Below are 13,262 nucleotides of genomic sequence, written 5' to 3' on the forward strand. Positions count from 1 at the left end.
ACAAAGAACAGAAGACGATGAGAAAGATGAGGAAATGTTATTAGGACTAACAGCTGATGTAGTAAATCCAGATTCCCTTCACATCCGTCACAGCACATTCCATGCATTTCAAAGGTGGTGTAGTACATCCAATTCACCCTACAATTTCATTTTACTTCTGCTTACTACCAGATAACTGCAATTTACAGAGTCTCTTCAAGCCATCCTACCCTGCAGGCCTTTAACAACTTAAGAGCTGTCCACACAAATACACACACATATTCCCCATATGCACTTCACCATCAACCTCCACAACCTTGGGAGGAAGTTCATGTTTACCTCCTCCATCAGCAAGGCCTGCTGGGAGAAGATACCATGACCAAAACTGGGGAAGCGACGGGTGGGGGAGGTGTTTTAAAGTCACCCATCGCTTCCTGCAACTCTCTCTCTCTCTCTCCTTAAACAAGAGCTACATAGCTGACAAACCCCAGCAGTAGCACAAGTATATGACCACCAACATACACAAACAAACCAACGCCTTTTCATTTATCTTTGTGGCACACTCATCCTCTGGGCAGCTCTTCAGCGCTGGGCCAGGCAAAGGCAGGGTAAGGCCTAGCCTAAAGGATGTAATCAACCAACAAGCTTTCACTTCTCTAAAAAAAAAAGCAAAAAAAAAACAGCATAGGCTACTTGAGAAATTCAACTTCTCAGATTATTAGGGCTGTCAAAAATAATTTAGGTAATTTCGCTGTGTAATATTTTCTATTTAACGTGTACAAACATTTAATGTTATTAACACCGCATGCATAGCGTTACAGTATACGATCACATTAGAGCAGCACGATTCTAGATAAACTGAGAATCAAGATTTATTTGTTTCAAACATATGATCCTCCCACCATTCTGAACAGGTAACAACTTAAAGTAATTTACTAGAAGTTCAAACTAATGTTGATTGCTGCAGTCTATTTAAACATTTGAATGAATCTGAATTAATTGTTTTTTAAAAAATGGTTTGAAATAGAGCTGCACGATTAAACAAATTAACATGAAATGGCGATTAAACCGATTTGGCTTATTGCGATTATGAAATCGGAAAGGTTGCGATTATTTTTTATGCGCAGCTTGTTAGTGAAGCACGGCTCTGTAATCAGTAGCAAATGCTGCTCCATCTGAAAGCACTGCGAAATTGAGTCGCTTATAACGTGCAATTGAAAAAGTAACATGCTCACATATCTTTCAAAACATGAGAAGCATTTATGAACCTTTTGTCCAACAAAAGACAACATTTAATAATGTGTTTTTACTGTTCAATCTCACTTCATAACGACAGTTGAGCATCAGTTGGCACACAACATATTATTTCATATTGCTATACAGTGATAAAGGCTAAGTCGATTAGCATTGAAGTATATACTCACCTAAAGGATTAGTAGGAACACCATACTAATACTGTGTTTGACCCCCTTTCGCCTTCAGAACTGCCTTAATTCTACGTGGCATTGATTCAACAAGGTGCTGAAAGCATTCTTTAGAAATGTTGGCCCATATTGATAGGATAGCATCTTGCAGTTGATGGAGATTTGTGGGATGCAGATCCAGGGCACAAAGCTCCCGTTCGACCACATCCCAAAGATGCTCTATTGGGTTGATATCTGGTGAATGTGGGTACAGTGAACTCATTGTCATGTTCAAGAAACCAATTTGAAATGATTCGAGCTTTGTGACATGGTGCATTATCCTGCTGGAAGTAGCCATCAGAGGATGGGTACATGGTGGCCATAAAGGGATGGACATGCTCAGAAACAATGCTAAGGTAGGCCGTGGCATTTAAACGATGCCCAATTGGCACTAAGGGGCCTAAAGTGTGCCAAGAAAACATCCCCCACACCATTACACCACAACCACCAGCCTGCACAGTGGTAACAAGGCATGATGGATCCATGTTCTCATTCTGTTTACCATCTGTTTACCATCTGAATGTCTCAACAGAAATCGAGACTCACCAGACCAGGCAACATTTTTCCAGTCTTCAACTGTCCAATTTTGGTGAGCTCCTGCAAATTGTAGCGTCTTTTTCCTATTTGTAGTGGAGATGAGTGGTACCCGGTGGGGTCTTCTGCTGTTGTAGCCCATCCGTGTCAAGGTTGTGCGTGTTGTGGCTTCACAAATGCTTTGCTGGATACCTCGGTTGTAATGAGTGGTTATTTCAGTCAAAGTTGCTCTTCTATCAGCTTGAATCAGTCGGCCCATTCTCCTCTGACCTCTAGCATCAACAAGGCATTTTCGCCCACAGGACTGCCGCATACTGGATGTTTTTCCCTTCTCACACCATTCTTTGTAAACCCTAGAAATGGTTGTGCGTGAAAATCCCAGTAACTGAGCAGATTGTGAAATACTCAGACCGGCCCGTCTGGCACCAACAACCATGCCACGCTCAAAATAGCTTAAATCACCTTTCTTTCCCATTCTGACATTCAGTTTGGAGTTCAGGAGATTGTCTTGACCAGGACCACACCCCTAAATGCACTGAAGCAACTGCCATGTGATTGGTTGATTAGATAATTGCATTAATGAGAAAATGAACAGGTGTTCCTAATAATCCTTTAGGTGACTGTAAATATACTTTATTATCATGAAAATAGCCAAGGCGGCTTAAATAACTCAGATAAACCATATATTGTTGTGTTTTTATTAGTGTTTAATCATTAAAAGCGTTTCAAACTTCTGTTTATTCAGCTATAGAGATAGTATGATGCACAAAGGGATTTCCTGGATTGACGCGTGTTATCGTACTTCTGCAGGGTTTCTGCTCAAGTGCACCTCTGGCTTTCAGACTGAGCAGAATTTACTTCTGATCACAGAGCTGTGCTTCACTGACAAGTGTGCATTTATTTTAAAAAAACAAAAAACAAAAAAAACAGCCTTTGCCAAATCCAGTGCCGTTTCATTTTGATTAATGCATCCCTAATTTAAATTAATGATTCAATGACTTGCTCATAAATACTTCACTTGTTTCATTACTGGATAAAGCAGCATTTTTTGACAAATACATTTTGGTTGCGTAACGATGCAATCGATACAATCGTTATATGAAGCGCTATGTTACTTTCAAAAGGTGATTTACTCCAATTTGATCGCTTCCGTAGACATCAGTGTTTATATCCAAACTATAAACTTTTATCCAAGTTCTTCTGTTATAACATGAATATTTGTAACATGGAAATGATGATACTGTGTGGTTGAAAAGACTTTGTGAAGTTGTTTCGAACCTGATCGCCAACACAGAACTGAATGTTCCGGTATGATTTTTTTTCCGGTATGATCGTTGTCATTTAAGAATAAGATTGCGTGGGTGTTTGAATCGAGATCGCGATCTTTTAACGATTAATCGTGCAGCTCTTGATCATGTTATCTGGGTTCCGCTCATCTGCTCTGCATTCAAGCGCAATAAGATGAGAACTTACATCGGCTCTGTGCACACACACTCAAAATGTGCAAACAGACAGTAGCTTCACAGACAGCATGCCAGAACTGCATTGAGTTCTCTTTTTCATCTTTTCATGCTTGAAAAGGCCAAAACACTCAGAACACCCTTGCAGACGCATAGCAATGACTACAACCACTTAAAACACCCTAGAACACACTAGATGTGGCACAACAATACACTAGCAATCATTTGGAACAGATCAGCAACCCTAGAAACACCCTAGCAACACCCTGGTAACCACCCAGAACACCTCATCTCATGGTGGTGTGTTTTACACAACTTACATTTCTTCATGTAAATATATAGTTAGCACTTGGGTATCCTTGTTTTAAATTTGGATCAGCATGAAAGCAATTAAGGAATAAAATAACTGCATATGACTTATTTTGCTTACTCACAAACATATTAAATCCACTAAGACACAAAGTTAATGCTAAGCTTGGGATTACAGCTCATTGTTGAGTATTTAGGCAGAAGGTATGACGACACATTAGGGCGGATGGCCGTTCTACTCCTGCATATCTCCCTTCTCTTAAATCACACATATATACAGTGACACATCTCACTCATAGCTATCTACAACTGCATTTAAGACGCACTGAATTTGAATAATCAACCGAAGGTTCACAAAGGTGTGTGACTGTGTATGAAATTATAAACTAAAAACCTGTCAAAATAATAAATGGATAATTACACTATTAGCTGAAAGTCAGCATTAAATCAAAATTAACTTTCTAAATAAATGCAAAATTCATCAGTATGAATTAAATTTTAAAAAAGCATTTAAAAAGTTTAGTAAAAATACTCTCAACTCTCAAAAGAATTTACTGACATAACCATAACCATAAATAAAAATTTAATTAATAGTATTACAGCCAAAAAATCTTCACACTCTATCGAAATCTAATTACTTCCCAATGTAAAGTCGTAGTATTACATTAATTCCCACTGAATCTTCGATATTCCTCAGAAATTCATTAGATTATGGAGGTTAAATGTGTGCAGTTTCATGTCATCTTTGAGCAATGCTATTTCCTGTTAAAACAAGATCAATTCTGGCGTGCCATACAAAATCTTCAACCTTAGGGACACATCTTGGCTCCTGATAGCACAATGCAAATAATTTTGTTCGAAAACCAAGACTCACCTGTGCATGTTGCCATTGGTAGTGAAAGTCTGATGGCACACACTACATTTGTAGGGTCTCTCTCCACTGTGCACTAGCATGTGACGATCCAGAGAGCTAGCCGAGCTCAGAGACTTCCCGCAGATACTGCAAGAGTGGTCCGCATTCCCACTATCGGTGTTGTGCTGGAAAAAGGAAATTTGGGTCAGCTAGCTAACCCCAAAGGCCAAGTTCTTCAATATATTGTCTTGTCTAACTCTCCCAGGTTGTCCGACGAAGCATATTCTGAAGATACTTGGGACAAATAGTACTTGACTTTATTCCATCTTTTCTGACTTGCATACAGACTTTAAGAAATCAACAGGTATGCAACAGTATATTGAACAAATTAATTAGTTGTGCACGTTACCTGGCGGATGTGCATGGTGAGCTGGTGTTGGGTCTGAAAGCCTTTTTCACACAGCGGACAGACAAGTAACCCACTGTCATCTTTGGCTTCCTGAAACAAATATATACAAGGCAAAATGTCTGAGTTATAGATCTCCATAGTATACATGCAGCATTGTGTTATATCATGTGACAAACGGACAAACGGTGTTTTAAGGCAATTTCACAGCAGAGATTTGGTGCGGACGCAAATCTGATGTCTGGTTGGCACGAAAGCTGTTTTCAGGACTCGGATGCACATCAGAGTCTGTTTAAAAACTAATATTTCAAGAGTATATCTGCTAAAGGTTTGTCAACGTTTTCTGAGTACACGATTTCATACAGTAACACTGACAAATTTGGGGATAGTACATTTTTTTTGTGATGTTTTTGAAATAACTTATGCTCACAAATGCTGCATTTATTTGATCAAAAACAGTAAAAACAGTAATATTGTGAAACATTATAATTTAAATAATATACAATATTTTAAAACTTAATATATTCCTGTGATGGCAAAATTGAATTTTCAATTTAATTTGACGCAATTTTCAGCATCATTACTCCAGTCTTCAGTGTCATTTAATCCTTCAGAAATCATTCTAATATCCTGATTTGATGCTCAAGAAATATTACTGATTATTGTCAATATTGAAAATTATTGATTATTGCTGCTTCATATTTTTGTGGAAACCGATACATATTGCAGTATTCTGTTCAAAAGAACAGTCGTTTTATGCATTTACTGTCCATTTTGATTACTTAAATGTGGCTTTGCTTAATAAAAAAATATTAATTTATTTATAAAAAAAACTTTGAACTGTACACTCTTAAAAATAAAGGTTCCAAAGGGGTTTTTCGCAGTGATGCCATTAAGAACCATTTATGGTTCTGCAAAGAACCTTTGAGTGATCAGTTCTTTAAGTGATCAGTAAAAGAACCTTTTTTTTTCTTAGTGAGAAGACTATTTTAATTGAAGAACTTTTTTCACTTTATAGAAACTTTTGTGCAAAGGAAAGGTTCCATGGATGCTAAAGGGTCTTCATTGAACAATCAATTCTAATAAATAAATAAAATATTCTAAGAGTGTATAGTAGATTAACCTCAAAGCTAAAAGCCACAAAACATATATTAGAAAATCTGATAAACAATAAAAGCCAGTCTTTTTGTATAAACCCTAAATGCCATCGTTAAACAGCGTGGGTAAAAACCCATATGCAGGAGACAGGGAGGCAGGCCTTGTCTTCTGACCTTGAAAGTCTTGTCAGAACATGTTGTATGTGTGAGATACTGAGCTAAATTCACTCTGTTAAATAAACACTTGCTCAGCCCCGGAAGCTGCATCAGTCACTGCTGCACAGACACTGCACTATTACAAATATACCAGCAGAATACAGTTACACTTTTAAGTGCTCAAGCCTTTTGAACATGGACCACAATCGTGAATCAGAAGATCATCTGTATTTTTGATGTGGGAGTTTGTGTATTTCATGAAAAGCATCTTGAAGGAGTGAGAACTGCTTCTTCTTTCACCTTGAGTGGAAATCTGTAAACTGACACCACACATGCTCCCTTCCTTTAGCTGTTGTCGACCGTATGACAGATCATTAACTGAACATAACGGCACTGTCCCATTCAGTGAGACCAGTTCCTGTACTAACAGAGCTGATGCCGTCACATGACAGGATGCCCTATATACTTATGATATGATGTCATAAAATAAGTGCGTAGATATCTCATAATATATATAAAAACAGGGAAGGTGCATGAGTCACTAATTCAGCTCTAAATAGACGCCCACATGATCTACAAACACACGAAGCGGTTCAACTAGACAGGAATCTTCAAAAACATCTCTAGGAAGAAACGAGCACTTCCTTTTCCTCTGATGGCACGTTGGCGTAGAGCTTGTTTTCCTTCCATGACCGTCTTGGCTTCAGTTCAGGACCAGCGAGAGACAATTGCTAAAGCTGATCGTGTTTACCATTCAGCATGTTATGAGGGGAAGTGTCATACACAGACTACGTTTGCTTTTTTGACCTTAACTCGGAGTAATAGTTTTGTCATACAAGGATGTCTCATTCATTTAATCGCTACAATTCATGCATACTGGTCTGCTTAAAGTTCATAGGTCATAAAATGTGTTATTGCACTATTATTACACTTATTACACTGCCGACAACAAGTCCGACAACAAAAATTCAGCAAGGACACATTAAATTGATCACAAGTGACATAGATTATAAGATTTTTTCTTATTAAAATAAATACTGTTCTTTTGAACTTTCTGTTCAAAACATGCATTTCCGTTTCCACAAAAATATGAAGCAGCACAACACAGATAATCATGTTTCTTGAGCATCAAATCAGCAAGAATGATTTCTGAAGGATCATGTGACACTGAAGACTGGAGTAATGATGCTGAAAATTCAACTTTGATCACAGGAATAAATTACACTTTACTATATATATATATATTCAATTGTATTTCACAATATTACAGTTATATTACTATATTTACTATGTTTTTGATCAAATTAACGCAGACTTGGTGAGCAGAAGAGACGGTAGAGTTAAAAAAAAATTCTTCAAAACACAGACTTCCAAAGATTATCATTTTGATTCAAAAAGTGGATGTAATTCATTTCCTTTGATTACAATTCATAAGGTGCACCTGAGCTAACACCTGTTAGCAACTTTGTTACCGCTTTTGTCTGAGCCTGTTTGGGCTGTACTTTGGCGCGTCTCTTCATGTTCAGTTAATCCAGTAAATTACACAACTCACTGTAAGCTTCTTTACTTTTCCTCAAAAGAAGTGAAAGAGGCCTGAGAACTAGGCTACAGCCTCTCCAGGTGAAACAGATTAAAGATCCCACCCTCAAATTTCTATTCTGGTCTCTAGATATGCCTTTATAGCAAATCTACAAGATTTAATAGCTATTGCCCTCCAGACAAAATTTGCCGAATGCAGACTATGTAAATATGCCAAAAGAACCACACTCTGATTGGTGAGTTTTTTAAATGGGGGAAGGAACTCTCTAAAGGGGGAGGGGGGGTTTGGATCCAAAACATCAGAGACTAAACTTCCCCCAGATTTCCACAGGGGTGTTAAGGGGTTAAAAGTGACACCTGTTGCACCACACAGGAGTGTTAAGGGATGGATTGCATGCTGTAATGGGAGACATGTGATGCTGCCGTGTGGACAAAAGGTGGATTGAGATGCCAGAAGACCATTTGTCACTTTTCATTTAAAAACAGGATGCTGGATCCATAAAGTCCTTCCCACCTGCACCACTTTCTAACCACAAAAACACATGTATAAAAAAAAAAAGTCAAACCAAAAATTATTCAGACACCGGATATAATTTTTTATTGATTTATTTTACTAGTGGGTGCAGGACACTATAGTTAATTTATGTAAGTGAGCATAGCAAAATAAAGTGAACTGTGAATTATTATACCCAAAAGTTATTCATACAGTGACTACCAGTAAAAAAATCCAATAAAACCTTTTTTATTGAACAAAATTTTTCTTGAACAAAATTAAGCAGTGCTTTGTAATTGGTTGATCTAAATTGGTATTATCTAATTGTGTAGTTAAATTTAACAGCTCCCTCATTTGTGAGACAGTCTAACAGAAGGATGGACAAAACCAGAGAAATATTTTATTCTCCATTTTATTCTCATTTTCTAAACTATAGCGAATAAACTGTGATAATGTGAGAAATGTTGAAGGCGTCTGAATAAATCTTGGTTTGACTGTGTATGCTCCAGCTATTCATTATTTCATGCTGATATTATTAGGATTAGTGTGCTCCATTATCCATTATAGTAAGTTAAAAATAGTATGTCAAATGTGCAAGGATGACAGTGGAGTGTATGAATGTATGATTAACCTAAAATTAACAATGAATTTTAAGGTAATGAATATAGCTAGACTTTAAAACTTATATGCAAACACAAACAATAATGTGGTAGTAAGCCACAATGGCATACTGTCTCATTACAATCTCAAAACTATCAACTTTCTCATCAGCAGCAAAGTACAAACTTTTGTATAGTAGAAGTATGCTAATTGGAATGCAGCCAAGGCTCGTCTGATTGGTTCATTTGGGGACTTTGTCAGCATGAGTTTGTTTTTTAGAGATTATGAATCACTGTTAGAAATTCAGGCTTGAGTTTGGATCATAAATATATATTTTATTTTAGATCCCCAAACAGTTCTTGTTTCTGACAATAAAAGGACATCAACACTGCATCTGTTGCACAAAATACTAAGAAACCTTCCTTCTATTTTACTGTATATATATATATAAAAATTGCATGTAAATCCATATATACATAACGCTTCCTATTTTCTGATTCTATTTGATTTAGCACATATGTATGCGACCTTCGCCCTTACTCTTCATAACCTCTTACCTGGATCTTTCTTCCACTGCGGTTGGTGCTGGGGCTTTTGACTGGCACCTTATTGGGCGTGGTGTGGGCGGAGTTATTGGGCGTGGTGTGGGCGGAGTCTACTACGTCGTTAAGTTGAGCTGCTTTCATCACAGTGCTCATCATGGAGTTAATGGAAGACAAGTCCACTCCATCGGCTACATGCATCTCTCCATCTGCTCTATTCTGTCCATTCTCCCATTCATTTCCTTCCTCCTCTACACTGGCAGAACCCTCTGTGGATGTTTTAATTTCTTTGCATTAATGGCAGACAGACAGACGGATAGAACGATAGATAGCATGATAGACAGGTAGATAGATAGGTAGGTAAATAGACAGAACAATAGATGGGTAGGTAGATGGATAGGATGATAGATGGATGGATAGATAGATAGAATGATAGATAGAATGATAAAACGAACGATAGATAAATAGATTTCTACCTGTGTGTGTTTCTGTGGGGGCGGGGCTCTTGACATCATCGCTTTGCTCCACCTTTTCTGCAGTTTGGGTGCAAATAGCAGATTCTGTTCTCATCTCCTCCTTTGAATTTTCCATAACTATGGAGAAAAATAAGAAAAAACAGATGCAGATAAGCCAAGCTGCTCTGAGTGCACTGGAAGTCGCGCTTATATTCAAATAGTCTTGCAATAAGTTTTTATAAAATCATAAATGTTACAAATATTCTAACTTTAAGAGCAGAAAATAGCTAGTTAGAGAACAGCTTCTTTGTCTAAAGCATCTAAATCAAGAGAGAAACGGTTTGAGAATGGAAAACTGTTCAGCTGTACACTACACAGGGCAGCAGAACATGATGTGTGTTCTCTAGATGAGGCACAGTACACACATTCTCTTGGTGCTTTATGGCTCCAGCACCTGTCTGGAGGGCACAAGTGAGAGGTAGTGTGTCTGCCCGGCTCATAACCACACGAGCATGGCAAACACAAGAGCGTCAAACACAAAGTTTGATGTCATAAACTGAAGTTTGAAGTTTCATTCTGTATTCTACATCCACACTTAAATTTTTTGCATTTTGGAACACGTTTTTGCATTGCACTTCGGTACTTTTTCATTGTTTTTCTATGTGAACATGCACTAGTTGAACAACCATTGCTCTTGCATTTCACATCTTTGGCAGAGACTCACATGACAGCGTTCTAAAAACAGGTTACATTTTAACCTAATAGGCTAGGTTAAAATAAGAAATAAGAGATACTTGGGCATCCCAAGATCTTGAGTTTTTCTATTCCACGACTCTCGCTTCATGTTTGTTTTTTTGTTTGTTATTTCTGTGAATGGGCCCTTATTTAAACTGAATTTCCCATCCTTGACATCCAAAATCTTTGTGAAATATGCACAACTTATTACTTTCCTAGCCAAGTTTAAGAAAAAAGTAGAGATCTGATTGGGTTAAGCAACTTGCAACATCATAGGCAAACTGAATAGGGCGTGGCCTATGAAACTATGACTGGCTTCACCCAATTTTCGGACAACTACACACAACCACACAGGCACATCTCTGCTTTGGTGGGTGTTGGCCTGGCAGATGGCTGTAGATGTTAATCTGGATGAGCAATGGGGGGGGGGGTCTAAGTGGTACTTTTAAGATGGGGAGGTCATGAGGGGTTCATTCCTGTGGGGATGATGAGAGATGCTAAAGGTAATTTGCCCTAAAACATGCTAATATTGATTCAACAAGTGTGCTAATCACTAAAGAGTTTGCTAAAGTGGTAAAATTAAGGAGGGAGAGCTGTGGAAAAACAGAGTTGGAATGGGAAAAACAGAGTTGGGAGGGGGAAAAAGATGGAGAAAGAACAAGCAAGCGAAAGACTCTTTCTTTGCTAATTGCCGTTTCCCCATCCACAACCACACAGGAACTCCTCTGCAGTCTGGGCAACTTCCTCTTTTGGAGAGAGGATAAGGGAATGCGAGTGTGTGTGTGTGTGTGAGACACGAGGCAGTTGGACAACAGGATCTGCTGTTGGCTGGACCAGAACAGCATGGTAGATATGATCAGGGATGGCCAACTCTACACCAATAAGTGAAACTTCACATATGCCATGTAGCCAAATGGAGGTAAACCAAATTCCTCCAAAAACAGCCTGCTAGTCTAGCGCTAAATGTGGACAGAGCTCCTCTTCTGAGTCCTTACTCCTCAAAATAACCAAAGTGGGGGTTGACAAGTGTGTTCATCAACCAAACATCACTGTAGTGACAACAAATAAAAAACAAAATAGGAAATTATGTCATAGAGAAGACTCTCATGAATGTCCTTGTATTTTTTTTTTTTAAAGTCATGAAGTTTGTTGCTCATCCAAAGTAGTACCAAACCATTTCGGACGCACCATGTGTGTCAAAGTTAAGACATTGGCTAAATCGGCCTTTTTATGACAAGGCAAGTAAGGCAAGTTAGTTCAGATTGTAAAATTGCATGTGGCATGACTCCCCAAAAATATAATGGTAATTATGGATTGAAAATTCATGATATTTGTATAAAAAATATTTTTAACTTGAAAGATACTTTTTAAAACTTTTTGATAATATCGATTGCCATGTGCAAGGAAAATGTTAATACTTTTTACTCAAGAGTTTTTAAACTATAATTTCATCATTTTGTCAATGCTTTTAGTTAAATTAAAAAGAAAGGGTCAGAAAAAAACTTTCACAAGAATAAAAAGCATCATCTGATAACATGGAGTGCATTGAAGGGAAGTTGTATACAAGCCACCAATCACACTAAAGCGTGGCTGTATGTCTGTTTTCACTCATTAGACAAGATGAGCCACTGCTCTGATAGAACGTTTGCATGATGGGTGGGACGTTTTTGCTGGAAAAGGAAAAGCTGTTTATGTTTGGGGTGGGGGACATACTAGTACTATGTACTGAAGAGAAAAACAGAAAGACACTGAAAACAAGAAGATCACAGTGGGAAAAGGGAAAGGAGGGAAAACCTGTATTCGTAGAGATGGGTGTGGAAAGTCAAGCGAGATATTGTTGGGTTCTGTTGATGATTAGAGGTAGAAAGACAGGAGATTACGCAACAGCAGGGCAGGTTTCGAGTTGTGCAAGGATTTGAGGTGGGGGTTTGGGGCGAGAGTGAGTGAGACAGAGTTATACTTGTCATAAGATTCTCGCTCCTTTGCTGGGAGATAGTGGGGGTGGAGGGAGATGGGGGGCTGCTGTTACTACATCTGTTCCCACCCATCAGTCTCACTATCCTGCACACACACACACACACACACACATATGACAGAAAGAAGTTCTTTCACATCCTTGTTAAAACAAGTCAAACTCTGGGAAAGCAGAGATGATTCAGTGAGACTATGAGCGGAGAATATGTTGAGGATGTGTTTGCGAGTGCTTGAGTTTATGTGAGCTTCTTGAGTGTTTTTGTGTTAGTCAGAAGCACACAAGGGTGGAAAAGTTCTCAGACGATGCCAAACCGAGCAAGCAAGAATGCCTCTGCTGTTCCCTCTCTCTGTCTCTCTCCATCTTGTTTCGTCTTCCATCTGTCCCTCACTGCTTTTCCTCTTTCATCCTAGTTAAAAACACACTTTTTTCCTCCAATTTATTCTAAAAAGTGTTGGTTGACTAGATTGACAGCATTTCTTTGCAACCCATTTGTTTTTTCACAACAGAGAGCTAGAATTATCCACAAGCTATAACCATAGTTTTCTTCTAGAAAATCTTAAATGAGGTATTGGAAAAGTAGATGAAATATTTACTAAACTAACATGCCAAGCATTCAAAATCTTGTAATTCTGCAATTGCGCATTTGTGCAGGGCTTACATCACATA

At 38.2% G+C, this 13,262-nt stretch overlaps 1 protein-coding gene across 3 annotated transcripts in view; it reads right to left on the bottom strand.

The window, feature by feature from the left end:
- rreb1a (ras responsive element binding protein 1a) overlaps positions 1-13,262 on the bottom strand; it is a 53,813-nt gene that overhangs the window by 11,520 nt on the left and 29,031 nt on the right. For all 3 annotated transcript variants that reach the window (XM_077244090.1, XM_077244089.1, XM_077244088.1), the window contains 4 exons: positions 9,908-10,024; positions 9,447-9,700; positions 5,008-5,097; positions 4,620-4,783 (listed from right to left, as the gene is read on the bottom strand). In XM_077244090.1, the coding sequence (XP_077100205.1) occupies positions 4,620-4,783; positions 5,008-5,097; positions 9,447-9,700; positions 9,908-10,022 (623 nt within the window). In that variant the 5' untranslated portion in view covers positions 10,023-10,024. The remainder of the gene's footprint in view (positions 1-4,619; positions 4,784-5,007; positions 5,098-9,446; positions 9,701-9,907; positions 10,025-13,262) is intronic.

The sequence above is a fragment of the Siphateles boraxobius genome, unplaced genomic scaffold (genome assembly GCF_051911475.1).
Source record: "Siphateles boraxobius isolate OS27281-9 unplaced genomic scaffold, OSU_SipBor_1 26, whole genome shotgun sequence".
NCBI lineage: Eukaryota > Metazoa > Chordata > Actinopteri > Cypriniformes > Leuciscidae > Siphateles > Siphateles boraxobius.